The 21,632-nt window shown below is 38.6% G+C and overlaps 3 protein-coding genes across 3 annotated transcripts; all 3 read left to right on the top strand.

Annotated features, from left to right (window-relative positions):
* Positions 1-3,032: 3,032 nt before the first annotated feature.
* LOC126751053 (enhancer of split m7 protein) lies at positions 3,033-3,990 on the top strand. Its single transcript, XM_050460975.1, has one exon. It carries the CDS (start codon positions 3,120-3,122, stop codon positions 3,723-3,725), a length of 606 nt encoding a protein of 201 aa, XP_050316932.1. The 5' UTR covers positions 3,033-3,119; the 3' UTR covers positions 3,726-3,990.
* A 4,179-nt stretch (positions 3,991-8,169) lies between these two features.
* On the top strand, positions 8,170-9,171 carry LOC126751054 (enhancer of split m8 protein-like). Its single transcript, XM_050460976.1, has one exon. It carries the CDS (start codon positions 8,214-8,216, stop codon positions 8,811-8,813), a length of 600 nt encoding a protein of 199 aa, XP_050316933.1. The 5' UTR covers positions 8,170-8,213; the 3' UTR covers positions 8,814-9,171.
* A 432-nt stretch (positions 9,172-9,603) lies between these two features.
* Positions 9,604-17,099, top strand: LOC126751019 (uncharacterized). The gene is made up of 6 exons (XM_050460914.1): positions 9,604-9,910; positions 9,976-11,255; positions 11,346-11,472; positions 11,572-12,238; positions 12,297-15,349; positions 16,176-17,099. The coding sequence occupies exons 1-6, from the start codon at positions 9,788-9,790 to the stop codon at positions 16,638-16,640; spliced, it is 5,715 nt and encodes a 1,904-aa protein (XP_050316871.1). The 5' UTR covers positions 9,604-9,787; the 3' UTR covers positions 16,641-17,099.
* The last annotated feature ends 4,533 nt before the right edge of the window (positions 17,100-21,632 follow it).

Below are 21,632 nucleotides of genomic sequence, written 5' to 3'. Positions count from 1 at the left end.
GTGGTAGCAGCCACAATTGCAAAAGCAAGCGTAGCAGCAGCCAACGCTTAGCCAGCAGTCATTTCAAGTGTGCTCGTGTGTGCGTGTGTGTTTACGGTGCTCGTCAGTCGTCGAAATTTGACGAAAGGCAGGTGGTAGTTTTTCGGGAATTTAGCTCACTGGCACATAACAGCTACTGAGTATCATCGTTGAACGAGTCAGCCGCGCAATGGATAAATAATATCCTAGATTGGCAAACAACACATTAACGTGTACAGTGGGATAAAATGGACACACAACTGATTAAATATACCATGTATATAAATAATATATTTAAATGAAGGCTATTCAAGGTAGACGCCAGACTTGAATGGGCTGCGTATGTGACTATCAAGTAGAGAAATCAAAATTTTGCTAACTGCACTTTTCGTTCGAAACTACAGAGCATATTTCTGATGACCTGAAAGCAGCCTCTCCTAAAATGCATCTGTCATACGGAGCGACAGTCGAAACTTTCCGTGCTGAATTATTTAAAATGTATCCGTACTGCTCATGGAAATCCACAAACTGAGCATAGTCTCTCCGAGAAGCGGAGCGTCCTTGATTTACACGCGGATCCGCGGGAAATCCGAATTATGCTAACGGCAGTTGTCGTTCGGAGCTCCACAGCTTATTTCTGATGACCTGAAAGGAGCTTGTCCCAAAGTGGATCTGATAGATATCTAGAACTATAACTGTACCTGCCAAGAAATCATGTAATTTTCTTTATTCTGCCAAGATATTTTATTCACACTGTCCATTAAACGATCTTCCTCAGCCGGGATCTTCTGCCTGCCTGTGTATCTCTCAAACCGAAGATAGAAAGTTAAAGAATTCAATAAAAGATTTCTATGCATTTTTCATTGGTTAGACCTCGATAATTTTGCCACGGACGAGTTGAAAAACTACCAGGATAGTCGTCAGTCGACTCCAGAAATACCTCCTCTAAATTGCAAAGTGCTCGAGAAATCAACAACGTCATACTACATTGTCAGCGATCTCATAACGTAGCTAAAATCCGAAATCTATCCTAATATGTCTGAGACATTGAATTTGACCATAATATATATTTAGGCTCACAAAATTATCAAAGAGCCTTAGTCCATTGTTGTTTGATGGGTATGGAAATATTTTAAACCCATAAGACATGTAGAAATCTGAGGGAAATAACAAACATATTTTTGTTGAATGTTGACTGATCACGGATTGGAATTTAAATATGCTCTGCCCAATCCAGGGAGGGAGACCGCACAATCTGTTGAAGAGGCAGTTATCGCCCAGCTTGGTCCTGCGAAGTAGTGCTTAACGGCGGTCCCGCAGGTCCGAATACAAGCTACAGCAGCCGGAGTTAAGGGTTTAGTACGTAGGCATACTGTTTCGCAAGTCCAGCATAGAGATTTAACACTGCCTGGGCGTGGTCCCGAAAGAAGTGTACTCTAGCGAACAATATGAATCGTGCATGCTACCAGCCTCACCCTGGCAGTATCTTTAGAAGATTCCCCCTCCGACAACAAAAAAAAAACCAAAATCTGTGAAGCAAATGGGTCACTGTTTACAGATTAGAAGTCGTAGATAATTTCGTCTATCTTGGAACCAGCATTAACACAACAATAATGTCAGCCTCGAAATCCAACGCAGAATATTTCTTGCCAACAGGGGCTACTTCGGACTGAGTAGAAAATTGGGAAGTAAAGTCCTCTCCCGACGTACAAAGACCAAATTCTACAAGTCGCTCATCATCTCCGTCCTACTATTTGGTGCAGAGGCATGGACGTCGACATTGACACAGTTCAGTGAATTAAGAGACAGCGGCTAGGTCCATATCGTCCGAATGGATGAAAACACTACAGCTCTGAGAGTATGCGAAGCAGTATCCGCCGAGGAAGCAGAGGAAGAGGAAGACCTCCACTCCGTTGGAAAGACTAATCGGAAGAGGACGTGGCCACACCTGGAATCTCCAATTGGCGCAAACCGCGAAAACGAAGAACGACTCGCGCGCTGTTGTAAACAGAGACAGATCAAAATCAAAAATTCAGAGTTCACTCTTGGCGTTACCAGCAAACCCTTTTACATACGCACACTTGCTCGCCCACAATTTGAAACTACTGAAAGTCAAACCTGAACCACTGTACCCAATCGTTATCACCAAACATACAGTCACCCCAAGCAAAGGGGATGAGTACTGTTCACAGCGCGGTGATAATAACACCGACGACAATAACGAGCCGTTGCGTCGAGCACAACAACAAAATTACGGGGTGTAAATAAAGAAGGAAAGAAAAAAAAATCGTGTGGGAAACTGAGTGGTAAAGTGTTTCCCACGGTTTCGAAAAAGGACTACAACAACAGCCGCCGCCGCAGCAGCTTTCGTTGAGCAGGAGGTTAATTTATTTTACCTTGCATACAAAAACAACCACCAGCACCAAGCAACAACAACCAACAGATATGCGTATAATGATCAAGTAGCTTATAAGAAATCAGCTGCACCCTCACAGCAAAATGAGCAAGTTCATAAATGCGAACAGCCCTTAAGAGTAGAGTGCAGAGAGCTGGAACAGGATCGGCGCAGCGTGCGACGATTACAACAGAGCGCGCAACGAGCGTATAACACGAGCAGTGAAAGCAACAATAAAGCCAAGAACAACCACTAGCAACGCAGCGGTGTCGCCTTTCACCGAGACAACTCGGTTCGAATCGGCTGTGCGCTCAATTCAACCACCAGTCAACCTCCACTCAAGTCAGTCGGTGAGTGAGTGGGCAATCCTGTTTGCCAGGCACACGCAGGTGTTCGCCTTCACCAAACGCTGTTGGTGTGATACTCTCACTCCCGTTTTACGCACTACACTCTCTCAACGGTCGCTTGGCAGGCTTTGCAATGAGCGCGCGTTGAGCACGAGCACTACAAGCGCTGTGCGCAGGGAGCGGTGGTTAACATGTTTAGCCACGTGCAGCTATAAAAGCACGGCACATTCCTGGCGTACTCAGCATTCTCGTTGCAGAACTTGTAGTGAAAACAACATCGGAAGAAGAGAAAAGTAAAAATTAGTTTCGAGTTTTACGTGTAAAAGTACAACCTATTAATAAAAATAAACAACAACAAGATGGCAACCAGCGCATATGAATTATCAAAGACTTATCGTTATCGCAAAGTGATGAAGCCGCTATTGGAGCGTAAACGTCGTGCGCGCATCAATCAATGCCTTGACGAGCTCAAAGATCTGATGGCCGAATGTGTGCAACAACAAAGTGGTGATCCGGAGGTGAAATTGGAGAAGGCCGACATTCTCGAATTGACTGTTGAACATTTGCGCAAAATGCGTCAGCAACAAACCACAGCCAAGCGCAGCGATGAAGGCGCACGTCAGAGTTTCCGTTCCGGCTACATTAAGGCGGCACATGAAATCTCGCGTTGTCTCGCCACACTGCCGAATGTGGATGTCCAGTTGGGCACACAGCTGATGACACAACTCGGTTTGCGTTTGAATCAATTGGAGTCACAGCATCAGGAGGTGCGCACCGCTGTCAATCAGCCGTTGAGCGTCAATTGCGGTCCAGCTACACCCACCTCCAGCGCCGCCTCCAGCATGTACAGTCCGGTTTCCAGCGGTTATGCTAGTGACAATGAGTCGACTGCCTCCAGCCAGACGGCAGCCAGCAGCAACGGTCTATTGCAAGTATCCGCAACAAGTGTCTGGCGTCCTTGGTAGTCAGGCAGTGGCGGCCAGCAGACGTATAGCCAGTGACTGAGCTCGAGCATGGACTTAATTAAGCAAACGACGGTCTCATTTAGTTTAAGTGCAAATTGTTTTTTAATTTTAATGACATAATTTTTTAATGTAAACTGTTATTAGCGAATTAACTTTGTAAGAAACTTGTGTAGTTTTGTGAACTGTGATAGGAAAAGCTTTAGTTACATACATACAAACAATTGTACTGTAGTAATAGTATTAGTATTTAGGCGGAAAAGATTACATAGACATCAATATATGACTCTAAAATGTAAACAAAAAAAAACTTTTACTTTTTCGTCACAAATGGAAGGGCTGTAATTCGGGCTGAATGCATATGCTAAAAGGCAAGAGTAGTTCTATACGGTCTTCAATAGTTGATAACAACATTCCATGATTTTCCAAATTTATGCGTCCTTTTTTGAAAGCAAGACCGGTGAGACTTTCATTATTTACCATGCTAACATCCGGTGTATTTTATGTAAGTACCCGCTGACGACTGCCTTATCCTACGGTGCTCAAAAACACAACGGATTAAATCAATGCCTGGCATTATTAGTACCAATTGGTAGAGTCAGTTCTTCCCGCACTCGGGTTTTAATCACAACCACCACGATACTTCCCGAGCGAACCCAAGGGCTCCTGTTTCCCGTGGTACTAGAATTAAGTATCCGGTCAGACCTAGTAGCCGAAACTACTGCCGTGAACTTGGGACCAGGTCCCCATACCCACATTATACGCACACACAATTCACACAAGAAGCTAATCCTAATTCTCAGTTAAACGCATTCACCGCCTAAACAACTCACGCGCACGGCCTTGACTTCTGCTCCCTAGATATCCCTCCCTCTTCACATCATCGGAAATCCAATCATTCCGCAGTAAGTCCCTTCTTAACCTGAATGCAACAGCACGCTGTATGACAATCAGGTCAAGAGGGGGTGCACCTAACAAAATTTCATAGCATATGTACGTCGAAACAGTGCGACGTACAGGCAGTCATGCAAGGATAAGACAACATTGCATTGAGAGGAGGTTTTTTTAACCATGACAGTCGGGTCTAAGTAACCCGAATAAACTCGCACTTTTATCCGGCCAACGAATGACAACTCGACTGAATGCTTTAAAGTTATTTGAAGAATATTTTCCGCCGGTACAACAACAACAAAAACCACTAAGCCGAAAGGGATATGCGGTTAACATTTTGCGTGGACGCTTTAGATGAAACACCAAAGTGATGTTATGAACTGGTCACCAAAGTAGAGGGTTTCAAAAAACAAAATGTATTCAAAAAGTTGCACACAAAGCACACATAATCTCAAGGGAAACCCAGCGGTAAGGTCGCTGATGTAAAACTACGGAAATCTTTCAGAGAGAGCTTTCATTTACTGACCTCGGAAGTCTATAGCCGCTTTCAGCTAATGATCCTAAAGGGAGAATCACTAGCAATAAGGCGGTATCCTCCGCAGAGGGTGATCAACCTTCAAACTGGTAAATGGAGGATTTCTTTTCCCGACCACAGAGGTTTAAAGCTGCTTTGACATTATTTTTGTGAGGTGAACGTAATCAACGATCATCTAAAAAATAATGTTTTTGAGAGCATAATTCCCTTTTTTCACACTACCGAGACCGATCTTTGTGTTTGGCAGCAGTTAATATATACCAGGTTCAAATATTAAATGTGAAGAAGGTTAGGTCAGGTTGGGTTAGTCTGGTAGGCTAATGAGCCACGCACAGAACAGTTTTGGTTTTTTTCGATGCCAGATGCAGTTCTGTTGCAAAGTGACCTCACTATCGATACCTCTTCCAGTGTCTCATACCGTGAGGAGCCCAAATGCTTAAAGCGTAGCCTTGCCTATGCGGTACAAGTGCACAAGGTATGCTCTATTGTTTCCTTGGTGCCTTGTTCTTGACATTTTGTGCAGTTTTCTCAAACTGTTAGTCCCATTCTGCAAGCGTGTGTTACAATCAGACTATGACCAGTGAGTATTCCATTCATGTTCCAGCAGGAACTTCGTATATTTCCGATCTACCATTTTACGCAAGACTTTTGCAGTTTTTTATATGTAAAGAAGAGAAAGAATGCCTTCTGATAAGTCTATTACTTTACTCTTTCATATTCGGAAAGCAAGTCCTTATTCCGATATACCAACTTCGAAGTGGTAGATAATTTCGTCTATCTTGGAACCAATATTAACACCGCCAACAATATCAGTCCCGAAATCCAACGCAGAATAAATCTTGCCAACGGATGCTACTTCGAACTGAGTAGGTAATTGAGAAGTAAAGTCCATCAACAACAACAACATAAAGTCCTCCTTCGACGAACAATGCCAAACTCTATAAGTCACTCATTATTCCCTTCCTGCCATATGGTGCAGAGCCATGGACGATGACAACATATGATCTTACGAGTTTTCGAAAGAAAGATTCTGCGGAAGATTTATGGTCCTTTGCGCATAGGCAACGGCGCATATCGCATTTGATGGAACGGCGAGCTATACGACATATACTACGTCATTGACATAATTCAGCGAATTAAGAGACAGCGGCTACGCTGGTTAGGTCATGTCATCTGAACGGACGAAAACACTTCAGCTCTGAAAGTATTCGTCCCAGTACCCGCGGGGAGGAAGCTGAGGAAGAGGAAGACCTCTACTCCGTTAGAGAGATCAGGTGGAGAAGAACCTGGCTGCACTTGGATCTCGAATTGGCGCCAAATTGTTAAAAGAAAAAATTATTGGTGCGCTGCTGTTAACTCGGCTATAACCTCGTAAGCATGGTTAGCTGAGTCGAATTAGTCCCTCAGTTTCTAAGATATTAATCTCAAATTTTACACACGTCCCTCCCTCCTCAAGAACCTGCTAATTTCTTGGAACCTCCGATATCGGATAACTATGGCATATAGTTACCGTACAAACTAAAATTATAGTTGCGAAACTTTACACGCTTAAGATTGCCAGAGACAAAATTATTATTTTTGCCAGTTATTTCGCAAATTCCAGTTGATAGAAGCTGGTCTAGCGAGAAACCAGAGAGCTGAAGTAGACACGAATTAACCTAGGTATCTCCAAACAAGTTCAATGCGATGGCAGCAAGCCCCAGCAACATTAGACAAAAGGGCTGCAGTTTTGCCATTTCCAAATTAACCAGTAATCTTATTGGAAATCGAAACGATTAAAAGGTACCTCAGTAAATAGTACAACTGTAATGACTAATTTTTTGACTCATTAATTTCAACATAACATAATCCTCATATTGTCTTACTCCATACATTCGCACATGAAACTTCAGTACAATCTGCATATTAATTGATTACTGAAAAGTGTCCGCTGCGACATACATACATTCATACACACCGCAAGCGAAACAAGCGACAGTCGGTAAAGACTCGTGTATTGCACGCATTGGCGCGCGCCACTTTGGCCAGCAACCGGGCAAACGGCAACATAAGCCAACAACAAAAACAATATAAAACAATTAATTTTCGTATGAATGCACCATTCAAGGATTTGTACAAAAATTTCTCAAACTTTCCCACACTCAAATTCAGCTGTCGAAGTGCTTAACAAACAACAACAGCAGCAGTAAACAATTATGCCATTATCCTGAAGCAACACACACAGAAAGTCAGCAACAAAAAAAAATGCTGTGAATGCATTAAAATTCTTTACTCGCGCACATTGCGTAGGAGTTGTGCATACAAACATACATATATACAACTGCAAAAAATGCAACATCATTTATTTGTGTGTGTGTGTGTGTGAGTGCATGGCAATCCAATAAATCGAAAAGCAAACATAACGCACGAAAGCCTGTAGAACTTGCATACATATGCGTGTGTTTGTTTGTATGCACAACGCGTGTGCATTGCCGGCGAAGCAACGGATCAAAATACCGAAACGAAAAATAGCAGCAGCTGCAAAATTTCAGATCCTTAAAAAGGAGCATGTGGCTAGCATGCATAATAACAGCAACAACGAACACATGCCGAACGGAAAGTGCTGTGTGAGAAACTCACTTTCGTGTTGGTTCCCACGCCACGAGCCATAAGGCAGGTTTTTTTTTGGAGTTTTGTTGAACAACGGATTTTTTGTACGTCCCTTTGCAGCCAAGTGTCCTCGTCGTCGTCATTCAGTTTGGCTGGGCAAGTTGAGCACACCTAAATACTTGCTTATTAATATGAGCGCACACAAACAAATACACATATTCATATATGTATTTGTAGGTTGTTAATTCACTTTACACTACATTATGAGGGTTGTTCCCAATTTAGCTGTGCAGCAGTGCTAATCAAATAAGACAAGGAGACTCTCACATAAGAGAGTGAGAATCCAGACGAGTCCTTGCTGTTAATAAGGGTTGCTCGAGCAGAGTATAAAAGCGCGTTGTCCTGCAGGATCTGACAACACATTCGTACCAACCGGCGAAACGTGAACAACGAGCAAGACACGCAAAACACACAAAATGGCACAACAAAGCAAAACACAAATTTACTTAAAAGTCAAGAAACCGCTATTGGAACGTCAAAGACGTGCACGTATTAATAACTGTTTGGAGGCATTAAAGAAACTCGTCGCTGAGTTGCAAGCCGACGAAGCCGTACTACGCATGGATAAAGCAGAGTTACTCGAGCAAACACTTGTTTTCGTACGTCAACAGTGCCGCAGTAAAGCACAACAACAAAGCGCACAAGTGCACACCGATTCATTTCGTAATGGCTATATGAATGCAGTTAATGAGGTGTCACGTGTGATGGCCTCAACACCCGGCATGAGCGTGCAAGTGGGCAAATCTGTAATGACACATTTGGGTCGCAGTTTTAATCGCCTGCAACAGGAGCAGCAGCACCAACAACAACAGCCACAAAATTACACAGTTCAACAGCAGCAACAAGTTTCACATCAGCAAACAAGCACAGTTACAAATATGCAACCACTACGCATTGAATGCGCACCACTGAGTCCTGCTTCTTCCGGCTATCATAGTGACTGTGAAAGTCCCATCGCGTCACCTGTTGCACAGCAGCAGCACACAGCGGCAGAGAGTTTGTGGCGACCTTGGTAATGCAATAGCATTGCAAAGCAAAAGAAAGCAAGGAAGGAGAGCGTGAGAGACTAGTGGGCACATACTGATATGTCCACCACCAACTGTGATACTACAATGTGATGTTTCTATTGAACAACAATGTTATTATAACGACATTGAAAAAAAAATTAAGAATTAAACTATATACAAATAAATATAAAATGTACACTTACACCAACAAATGCATAAGTTCTTTTCATTTTGTTAAATTGGGGTTCTCTCAGGCGCTTCATCAGTGCATGCAATTTCATTGTTGTTGACTTTGTTAGGTACAATTTAATTTTTACACTTTACACACATATTTGCACAGCACAACACTTGATAACTCTTAATTAAATCAAAAACTATTAAACTTTATTAATTACTTAAAAATTCGTGCAATTGCTTCCGCCTAAGCAAGGAAATTGGCATTTCTTTCCGTTATTTCTATAAAGTGTCATTAATGTACAAGTGCTGCCAAATCTCAAAACTTGGCAGTACTATTTTTTAGAAACATATAAATATCTGGTAAATTAAAAAAATAATCAGTTTTTTAGTTATTAATGAATACTCACAATTTTAATACAAATCTGTAAATTTAATAACTAAATACATCAACTTGTACTTCATTCTTTCATATGTAATAATTACTTCTAAACAATTTTAAAAACAATAAACACATCTTAGATGCAGCCCTGTGCTCGCCATAGTCATAGGCAGCACTATTCATGCGTTGAGTGACCAACTTGACACATCGCATAAGATAACAACAAAAATGTCTGAAGTTACAATAAAATACTTACAAAATAGGCTGCTGGTCACTCCACAACTTAATTAGTTTTTTCGCGTCTGCGCATTTGGTTTGTTGTCGTTATTAATTTTATTTGATTTGAATATAGCGAAAAACTAGCTATTACAATTTTGCTGGGGCAAATGTAATTGAAAATTGTGTCATATTGGGAGAGCACGTGAAAATGTCCGTAAATATTACTGTGAATGGAAAATTTCGAGCATGTAATAAACCAAGCATTTTGGACGATCCTGTGCGTGTAAAAAAGCAACTGGAAGGTGAGCTTCGAAAACAACGTTTACTTGAGGTAAGTTACCTGAGTGAATATGATATAAATATATAAGGATATGAATAATTTCCGCAATTCTGCAGGTACGTGAAGAGTCAAAAAAGTTGGCGCGAAAAATACGCAATGATGTCGCAGCGGAAAAGGATAGACAGCTGCGAAATCTTGAGGCTATTAAAGCGCAGGAACTTGAATGTTGGCGGCAACATGTATTGGATCAGAAGAATAATGAATATCGGCAAGCTATATTTCAAATCGGCACAGCACATAATGCCGCAAAAATTGAGAACGAAGCAATGGCAGAACGTCAAGCTGCAAAGGAGCAAGAGCGCATACAATTCAAAAAGAAAACCAATGAACGGATAGGTGCCAAACCCAAGCAAAATGTAAAGAAGGTGCTACAAACTGCCGGCACTCAAACACCAAATGTGCTAATGAAAGACAAAAAGAAAAAGACACCGAAAAAACGAAGGCGAAAAATTTGCTCAAAAGATCACACATCAACTTGCCACTGCACAAGTGCTGAAAGCGAATCAGATGATGATGACAGTCAGCATAGTGATGAAGATGACGCCGAAATACTAAGTGATTCTAATAAAAGTGAGACGACAAAATCTGTAACAATTTGCCCATGTCCGAAAGTAATCAAATGCCCATGCACAAGCTCCTCATCTTCTTCGCTACTTTCGTCAACGTGTACCGACGAAGAAGAACCAGAAAAGAGTTCTAATGTAAAAAATAAAAATACTGTCCTCAGCAAAAATCCGGCTGTTATTGTGGATATCGATATGGATAGCAACGATTCAATAAGCATAACAGCTGGTGAAATTAAAGATAAATACGCACAGAGCAACCGGCAATTTCACCATATTGTGCGAAATAGTAGTCCCGAAAAGTCAATACGTGCCCAACCAAAAAGTAGAACAACTACTACCACAGCAAAACCACGTTTCACACAAGTTTCGCAAATTTTAAATGCAAAAAGTGCCACCAGCGTTTCACCTACACGTTCACGTTCACCACCCAAGCCACCACCGCCATCGCTGGCAGCCACAACGGCCAGTACGACAGTTAAATCGCCACATAAAAGTAGTACATCGGGTCGCATACAAATTACACTTTCAGGCAACACAGTTACAATGAATAGCTGTAAAAGTGATAAGGAAAAAGATGCGCGCGAAAGTAGCAGCAATCGTGTCCAGTCCTATGATTACAACAACAAATATACGCGGGATTATGCACAACCTAACGAGGGTCTGGTGCATGAACCTACTTTTCGCGAACGTAATGGTCCGTGTGCAGTAGCACAAGCGGAAATGGAAAGAGAATTAGCATTACAAAGAGATGAGGAGCGCAAAAGAATGAGGTTGGTAAACTTTAAAAATATGCTCAAAAAATTCTAAAACAAGAAAAATAAATAAATAAAATTGCTAATTAAACAATTTTTTGTTTGCAGTGCGCGCTCGGTTGAACGTGGTCGTAAAGCGCTTGAACGTGAACAAGCACGTCGTGATTGTGCTGAGCTTACAGAAAGGCTTGATGCGCTAACGCAGGAATATCCGCAACTGCTGAATCCGACTGATGTGAGTTTTTTTTACCCTAAAGAGCGTGTATTCAGTTTGCTACGTAGTTTGTAACACTCAGAACGATCATAATTAAATGATATCGTCACATATTTTCAGGTTAGAATTCAAAATCATCAATTATATATAAGTCGTGAAGCACGCTTAGAACAGAAACGTAATGCAGCCGTAGAAGACCTATTTTTGCACCCTGCAATCATCACCTGCCCAGAAATTAATAAGCAGCACATTCGCATTGGAAGTGCACTAGAAGGCGTCACCAGCACTAAAGCCGTTGGCGATAATTTGAATTTAGCTTCACCACATGATCAAATCAATAGTTCCTCTGACAGCCGTTGCTCTATACTGCTCGGTTATGTTGATGATCAGAAGAAGAAAATACGTAATGATTTGCTGAAATGCGCTGATGGTCAGCCAAATCAGAATAAACAAAAAGCTGAACGCTTAAAAAAATTGTTGCTGCGCATAGATGAGTTGCGCAAAGCCTTGTGTGAAGAGCTGGAAAAAAATGGCAGTGGTGATAGCATGCAGCAGGTGATAAACGATGTGAGTGATGTGCGTCGCGAGCGTGAACGTATGCTGAATAAGGATGTGCCGCAGGAAAATGGCAGACAATCGCCGTTGGCCAAGCATTTAAATGATGTCGAACAAAAAGAAGCTGTTTTGGAACAAAAGCTGCGTGAATTATGTAAAATGCAGAAACCACAAGGTGGCCAAGTTACCACAGATAAAGTTCTTGGTAAACCCACGGAAAATATAGTGAAAAGTATGTGTGATTTATTTCGTTTGTAATCAATCTATAATTTACACTTAATTTATTACAGAATCAGACGGCAAGGAGTGCAGAGTGCAGACCACAGGCAATAAACCGTTAGAAATCATAATAAAGTTGAAGAAGGAAGGCAGCCGACGTGGCAAACAGAAAGTGAAAAAGCCCACAAAGAGTCCACGAAAAGTCTCCACTTTAATTGATACACCGACACGCCGTTTGGGCGTTAAACGTTCCGCTAGCAATGTGCGTGAGAAACCACAACAACAACAAAAAGTTTCTACTAATGACAAGCAAGGTGCTATAAATCGACAAAATTCTTATGACTCCAATTCGACATCATATCGCAGTCTACCATCTCGCATTGCCAACGACGTGGATGCGCTGGTCGATCAATTAGAATTGAGTGAGGAGGCAGACATTCACGGCGCTACTAATATACCAGTAACGGCTGTTGGCGCTGAAGCCCAGACGGCGCCACAACCAGCAAAATCAACTCAACGTCCAGCGCGTTTGAATCCGCTCATAGCACACTATGTGCAACGTCTGTTGGGTATGTCACGTAATTCCGTACTCGGTTTGGGCGTGAGCTCTTCGGACATCGAAACACCCTCATCTTCCATTATGAATGTCAGTTCGAATCGTGTAAGCGCCACTGTTAACTTGGCCGATTCGCAAGAACGTATACAACGTGTACAGCGGTTTATCGAGGAAAATCGTAGTTTTATCAGTGAGTTGGAAGACACATTGCGCACCCAAAGCGATGTTACGCTTGAGACTAGCATTCGCATGTTTGAGGAGATTTGGCAGCAACGACTGCGCAAGGAGCAACACAGTGGCGGTGAAAAAGCGACGAAGGAACCGCAAGTAAGACAGCGTAAGGAGATAGCGCCATCAGCTGCCGATGCAAGAGCACGAGTGCCGCGCACTGAAACAGGCAAAGAGAGATACATGCGCGATAACGCTGGAGTGGTGGCTCAACAAGCTAAAGTAACGCGCAAGCCAGATAAAAGTTCAACGGATACGCATACACGTGCTGTGATGGCCGAGGCGGCACCAAGTGTAAGCCAACAGCAGCGCGCGCCCGTCCAACAAACACTCGTGCCAACGGTAGTAAGAGCTAAGCAGGCGCAGGGTAAAGATAAGCAGGTTCAGGGTCAAGCTGAGCAGCCGCAGGGTCAAGCTAAGCAAGCGCAGGGTCAGCAACCACGACAAATCGTGCAAATTGGTGAAAAAACAGCGCGTATATCAACGGAGCGCACCGCCACTACCGCCAGTGCGGATTCGCAACCGAAACGTGATATTTTAGTTGACACAGAGGAGCGTCGCGCTGAAGAGCAAATCGCACGTTATGAGCAACTCACCGAGAACTGTACACAACGCATCGCGGAGTTAACCGAGCTCATACAAAAAGTGCGCACCGAAAAGAAACGCCTCATGGAGGTCACACTCAGTTCGGTAAGTGAGGGACGCAACTCAACCGAATACATCGAATTGCCCGATGGCACGCGTCGACGCTCAAATGCATCCGTCGATAGAAATACCAGCATCAGCAGTGGCAGCAGTGGTGGCGCAAGCGTACGCCACGCTCTGACCACACAACCAACCACCTCTATAGACTACACACCGCCGGATATATTGGAGCAGCAAGCTGCCGCTACTTCGGCGGAAGGTTTATCAGCGCTCGACAGCGCGGCGCCGCTTGAAAAGCACAAACCAACAGGTATGAGTCACGATAGCGGCATTTCCATTTCACGCCCATTGACAGCACAGGATGTGGAACCACCATCGCAAGCATCGAGCACAACACACCCAAGCCATCATGGCGGTGGCGGGCGTAAGGCGCGACCCCCGCCTACTTTGCAACGTTACAGCCCTAACTTTGCCGAGGATGATGTAGTACACGAGCTATCTACCATCATCGAGGTAGACACACCGGCTACATCGCGCGTAAATGCCACCACTGTTAGTGCAGCGGCCGCAGCAGCTGAGGCTTCACGCAGCAGACCTTTGCAACCGCAACCTTTCCCCACATTCGAAGAATATGCGCGTGAAATGAATTTGGATGTCACACAGTTGGATGCGGACACGAGCCAACGCATAAATCAGGAATTTGAAACGCTAATCGCACAGCTGTGTAATGCGCAGAGTGGCGCAGTGCCCGACTATCGTGAGTTTCCGTCGCTTTCAGCCTATCTGCGCAATTTGAGTGTACCGCAAGATGGCGCTGAACAGTCACAATCGCCGGAAACTATCGACGACTTGGTCTCCTGCCTACGCATAGCAAATCTCTCCATAAAACCCTTCCCGACGCGTCAGGAATATTTACGCCAATTAGCAACAAATTCTCAGAGTGGTGAGTTTCTCGATAGCGCCAGTCTGGAAAACATCTCCGACGCACGTACGAACAGTAATACAGAAACCGAATCGGAATCGATAAACATTGAAGAGGAGCTGAGACGACGTCAACTGCTACAGCATTCATTTCGCACGGCCAAAACAAAAGAGCAAATATTCTCCTCCACCGTGAGGGATGGCGGTGAAAACGGGCGCGCCACTCATGCACGTGCCTTCGCCGCAGAAAGCGGCATTGAGAAGCTCTCCTCAACATCTGAGAATGGTTCAAGTGAATTCGAACGTCAGCTATTCAGTTTGGGCATGAAGTGGCCGGCAACAATGCGTGCGCGCACCAAAGAGGCAAAGGCGGTCGGCAATAGTAACAGCTCAAGCAGTCCGGAGCGTGTGGCACCCACAACTGACGCCACTGCGCAGCGTAATAGTCCGAAAAAAGGCGTCAATAATGCGGTACTGAAGAGTCCACAGCGCTCACCAGACTCTACATTGCGTGGTGTCAGCCCTAAACGTGTGGAAACGGTAAAAATCAGCGCTACTAAGGAAGTGCAATTTGAGCGTAGTGTCGATAAGCGCTCTCCAACCCATAGTCCAACGCGCGAGGCAGCAAAACAAAAATTAAGACACAGTCCTGAGCGTCTTGAGGTCAACACCAACAAAGATACCTCACACCAAAAACAGCGAAGCATCAATCCCACGCCTGATATGTCCACTAAGGACACAGCGGGGCATGATGCGTCACGAAAGAATAAAAGTGTAAGTTATGTTCTCACAATTTCAAGTATAGCCTCTCTCTCTAGCTAAACCATTGCCTTCCTTTCTTTTCTCTTTCGCTTTATCTTTCTTCTCTCTCTCTCTTTTGTTTCTCCTTGTTTCTTCCCTTTCTCTTTCTCCTTTTGTTTCTCTCTCTCTCTCTCTCTCTCTCTCTCTCTCTCTCTCTCTCTCTCTCTCTTTTGTTTCTACTCTCTCTCTCTCTCTCTCTTTTTGTTTCTACTCTCTCTCTCTCTCTTTTTGTTTCTACTCTCTCTCTCTCTCTTTTTGTTTCTACTCTCTCTCTCTCTCTCTCTCTCTCTCTCTCTCTCTCTCTCTTTTTGTTTCTACTCTCTCTCTCTCTCTCTCTCTTTTTGTTTCTACTCTCTCTCTCTCTCTCTCTCTTTTTGTTTCTACTCTCTCTTTATTTGTTCTCTCACTCTCTACCTTTCTTTTCTCTCCCTGTATCTTCGTGTTTCTTCTCTCTCTATCTTCTATCACTCTCTATCTTTCTGATCTCCCTCTCTCACTTTTCTTCCTCTCTTCCTTTTGTTAATCTTCTTCATTATTTGCTTTCTCTCCTTCTTTCTTTTCTATATTTTTTATTTTTTCTCTAAAATTTTTTTCTTTCTCTATTTCATTTTTTTCACTCTAATTCTCTTATTTCTCTCCTTTATTCCCCTTTGTTTTCCCTATTTTTCCTCTCATTCTTTCTCTTTCTTTCTCTCTTTTTCTTACTTTTTCTATCTCTTTCTTACTCTTTATTTTTTTTCTCACTCGACAACAATGAGCTGAATTGTGTGAAAATTATTAACAAAATTTCTTCCTTCAGTCGCAACCACGCTCTAGCGATTGCGAGTTCCTAAGCGACTTCGGACGACCGTTAAATTTACGCGACTTCCTCACCAAAGAGCTGCTGAAGCATGCCAGTTCTTCGAGCACATCATCCACTCCTACAGATGAATCGTTGCGCAGTGCCTTCCTGCAATCCATCATTGAAACGATGACACCACGTACCAATAACGGCGGCAGCAATCAACTGGACAGACAGAAGACTTCCACGCCGGTTACACATTCCGCCAGCTCGAATGCGCAAAGTAGCGGGGAGCATAGTGTAAGCAGCACAACCAATACACAATCACAACTATTCTCCGGCGAAAGTTGCATATCTTCGGTGCGCTTCTTCGAACGCTCGATAACGCGCACATATCCGCGAAATTCGCCAACCACTGCCGGTGATGCACAAAAGAAAGTGACAGAGGAGCAACCAGATGACAATAATGCCAGCCAAAAATAACGTTTTTGTCTGTGACTTCGGTGTCCGCGCATGCGCTTACATAGCTATATATAATATATTTAATTTAGTTTTAACATTTTGCATCTTTGTTTTACCTACACACAAAATCATTAGTTAATTGTGCAACCCATTGATGACATATAGCGACAAATACATACATACATACATACCAATATATATTTAAGTAGATAATAAGCCACTTTGTTATCAGTATGAATACCTATTTGTTAAAGATTTATAATGATTGCATGCATAACGATTTTACATATATCCAAGCCATTTTGGATCTTGTATTGGACGCAGACAGCCGATGTGCCAACGTCTGTAGATGATTTTTATTTGTTCGAAAGCAATATTGATAAAGACACACATTGTTTGTTAATTAATTAAGACGAGAAGCAGCGCAAGAGTTATGTAAAATGCAATAAAAATAAATAGAATATATTGTGTATACATGTACATACATATGCATTTCTGATTATGTAAGGTTTTCCAGTTTTTAAAATGAAAGTTTTTCTTGTTGGCGCACAATACCCAAAACATTCCTCAAAAAATACGCCTATTACGATTTTCAACTCCGCTCCGTGAAATTGAAGTTAGAGCAATTCAGCTTGAGATTTCTTTTTTGGTATTACGATTAAAAACAATATTAAAGAAATATGATATTAAAAAAAATTATAAATGTATATACATATATAAGTAAATTAAAAAATAACTAAAAAATTAAAAAAAAAAAAAAAAAAAAAAAATTTAAAAAAAAAAATTAAAAAAAATTTAAAAAAAATAACTAATAAATTTAAAAAAAGGTATAAAAAATAAACCATATGAAAAAAAAAACAAAATTAATTAAAAAAAATAACAAAAAAAACACAAAAAGTAAAGTAATAAAAAATAAAAATTAAATGCAGAAAATACAAAAACTTAAAAAAAATATATGAAAAACTATAAAAGAATAAAAACTTAAATTAAAAACTAAACAAAAAATTAAAAAATAATTGAAAAATATAAGAGAAAAAATATTTAAAAATATATAAAAAATAAACAATTGAAATTCAAATCTTGATACATACCTAATATAAAAATTTTCGAACTTCCACGTGACTTTATGCTGGATATATCGGGCAATATTTGAGTTATCTCAGTAAAAGTTACAGAACATGTCTTACTCATAACAGTATATCTTTGTACCTAAAATAGATACAATTGGGTGAAAACTTGACTCAGCCCCCATACAACTAATATCAGGGTTTTCGAACATCTAGCTGATTTTAGTCCACATTTTTTTTAGAATTGGCATAACATAGTTTTTAAAATCGGCTCGATACCATATACTACATATAATAATTTTCGTTTTTCTAACAAACCTTTTGCCGAATATCAGGTCGATCGGTCACTGGATGAGTTATATAGAGTATATGTAGTATGTACATACATATACATATGTACATATGTATACATTAGAGTGATTAAAAAAAAAATTTTTTTTTTTTTTCGTTTCGTACTCGGAAAAATAGGTTCTTAGAACTTTTTTGTAGAGTATTCAATTTCCTACAAAACCTAATTAACAAGATATTTTTTCAAGTAGTTGGAAGCGAGATATAAATTTTTCTATCTGATAATAAGAAAAAATAGAAAACTGTAGAAAACTGTAGGAGGACCTTCCCGTTACAATTAAAAACTCATGTTTGGAGAGGCTTTCTTAGAGGTGTCTAGGAACCTATTTTTCCGAGTACGAAACGAAAAAAACAAAATTTTTTAGAATCACTAATAAATGTACATACATAGGTACATATACATATAATTGCTTAGCTTCCGATTCTCTGGTTGATTTTTTACATCTTAAGGCATTTCCCTGGCTTTGATTCTTGCAAGAGTATAAAATGTTCGGTTGCACCCGATCTTAACGCTTCCTTACTTGTTTTATTTTATATATATTTTTATTTTTTAATTTTTATGTATTTTTTTATATTTTATTTTTTTCTTATTTCTTTATTATTTTTTTAGTTATTTTAGTTTTTAAAATTTTTTTATTTTATTTTATTTATATATTTATTTTTTTTATTTATTTTTTATTTTTATTTATTTATTTTTTATTTATTTATTTTTTATTTATTTATTTATTTTTTTTTTTTTATTTATTTTTTTTTATTTTTTTATTTATTTTTTATTTATTTTTTTTATTTATTTTTGTTTTTATTTATTAATTTTTCTTTTTTATATTTTTTCAATTTTTATAGCCTGAACAAGGTATATTAAGTTTGTCACGAAGTTTGTAATACCCAGAAGGAAGCGTCGGAGACTCTATAAAGTATATATATATAAATGATCAGTATGTTGAGCTGAGTTGATTTAGGCATTTCCGTCTGTCTGTCCGTCTGTCTGCATATATACGAACTAGTTCCTCAGTTTTTAAGATATCGTTTTGAAATTTTGTAAACGTCATTTTCTCTTCAAGAAGCTGCTCATTTGTCGGAACTGCCGATATCGCACCACTATAACATATAGCTGTCATACAAATTCTACAAATAGCACCCATGGGTAAAGCATGCAGATACTATACATTGCTGCGAAGGTTGATATCAGACTCCGGAAGGTTGATATCAGACTCCGGAAAACTGCACATATTAAACGTCCCAGAGAGAGATCCAAAACAAACAAAATAATAATAAACAAAAAAAATAATGTTAAAAAACATTCTTCGAAGTACGTCTTCTTTTTAGGAGGTAGTCAACATCTCTAATTTAATATTTTCAATACAAAATTTTATATTTCTCTGTATAATAATTTGTATTACAATGTAAGCAATAAAAAATATATAATTTAGATTGTAGAATATATTTTTTTCCACCTTGTATTGCTACTGTTTGTTTGTTATAAGTATAATTATGTTCAAATTATAAAAGTTTGCTTCGAATAATATTAATATTATTACTACTATTGCATTGTTTACACGTTAAAAAAATAAAAAGCTGTTTCAATATTTAAATATTAAAAAAGAAAAATACTTTCTAATAATTTAAAAAAAATTATTATTGTTTTATTATTATTATTCTTTAAATTTTTTAAAACTATACATTTTCTGATTTAAAAATTGTTTCGTTATTTAATTTTTTAAAATTATATATTTTTTGTATAAAAAAAATTTTATTTCTGATTATTGTTAAAAAATATATTTATTTAAATTTTTAAAATTTTACATTTAAAAGAAAATATTTAATATTTTTCCGCTAATTATTTTTAAAAATTAATTTCTTAAATTATATATTTAAAATTGTCAAATTATATATTTAAGAAAAATATTTTATTTTCTAATAATTTTTAGAAATATATGTATTTATTTTAATTACTTATTTACTTTTTTTTAAGTTATAAATTTTTTGATTTAAGAAAGGTATTATTTGTATTTTCTGGTAAGTTTAAAAACCAGATTTCTATTAGTTATTTTTTTAAATTTTTCAAAACTATACTATAATGATTTAAAACAAGGTTTTGTATTTTTTGATATTTTTTTAAAATATATATTTTAATTATTTAAATAATTTTTAAAAACTTTACATTTTTTGAATAAAAAGTATTGTATTTTGCGATATATTTATTTAATTTTTTAAAATTATACAGTGTTTGAATAAAAGAAGTATTGTTTGTATTTTATGACAATTTAAAAAATTCGTATTCGAATAAAAAACAAATTGTATTTAGTGATAGTTTTAAAAAATATATTTCATTTAATTACTTATTTAAATTACTAAATTAATAAATTTTTTGAATCCCTAAATTTAATTTCATTTTGAGAATAAAAAAATTTTAATTTTATATTCTAATTATAAATAAACATTTACTTTTAATTATTTTTTCTCTTATAATTTATAATAAAAAAAAATATTTAATATTTAAATCAAAAAAGTATTAAAAAAAATTTAAAGTGTCGCCTGTTGTAGAAATTTAAAAAAAATATATCAATACAAACATTAAATATTTACGAATTATAATAAAAAAACAAAAAAAAAATTATTTACTGCAAATATTTATAAGAAAAAGTTTAATGAAGTAAACAATTAAGTTTAAACAAAAAATATACATGCTTTGTGTTGCTCGGCTTCTTGGGGTGCGGCTCCTCTGCGGCTGGATCTCGTGTAAGATCTGCGAAGGCGGAGGCATGTGCGTCTGAGTTTGGCGATGTTTTCAGTCCACCAGTAAACTGCTGTTTTACGTTTGCTGTGGGTAGCCTTGAGCGTTAATTTTTGGCAGGCTTTGGTTATATTACGCATTGTGTGCTCGACTGTTTTTCTTGCTATAAGGTAGGGGTCGCTAGATGGGTTCGATAATGCAGTTACACATTTTTTGATTTTTTGTTAAAAAATAAATTCAACGTTACGCTTTTGTTGCAGTATTTTCAACAAAATAATAAAAATTAATTCAAAATTAATAACTTTAACTCTTCAAATATATATAAAAATATTAATTTATTTTTTAAATTTAAGCACTTGTTTAAATTAAGAAAAAACATCGTCTTCATAAGCATCAAATAGTATATGTATGTATATTAATGTAAGTATTAGGCATCACTTTATATATAGTATAAAAAAAAATTAAGTAAATTCATTTAGTTCACATTTCAGTATTATAGAAAAAATCCAGCACACTATAACTACATAAATATTTATTAAATTTGTTTGTGTTGTAAATGATTGAGAAGTTCACTTTGCAATGTCACCGTGTACAGTACTTGTCCAATAAATTACGAACGAAAATTTTATATTTTTAATATAATTTAATAATATTGAATATGATTCAATACAAAAATATGAAAATTTAAGTTTAATGTATATAGCATATAAAAAACAATTTTTTTTTTTAAATACGCCAAATATTTATGTTTTTATTAATTATTAAAGTTAGAACTCCGGATAATTTTTTTGTTCGTTCGTAATTTATTGGACAGGTACTGTAGTGAAATGCGCCAGGTGGGCGGCTAGGCGGAGCAAATTGTAT

This window comes from Bactrocera neohumeralis, chromosome 2, assembly GCF_024586455.1.
Source record: "Bactrocera neohumeralis isolate Rockhampton chromosome 2, APGP_CSIRO_Bneo_wtdbg2-racon-allhic-juicebox.fasta_v2, whole genome shotgun sequence".
Classification (NCBI taxonomy): Eukaryota; Metazoa; Arthropoda; class Insecta; order Diptera; family Tephritidae; genus Bactrocera; species Bactrocera neohumeralis.
This window is presented reverse-complemented; position numbering and strand designations above follow the sequence as displayed.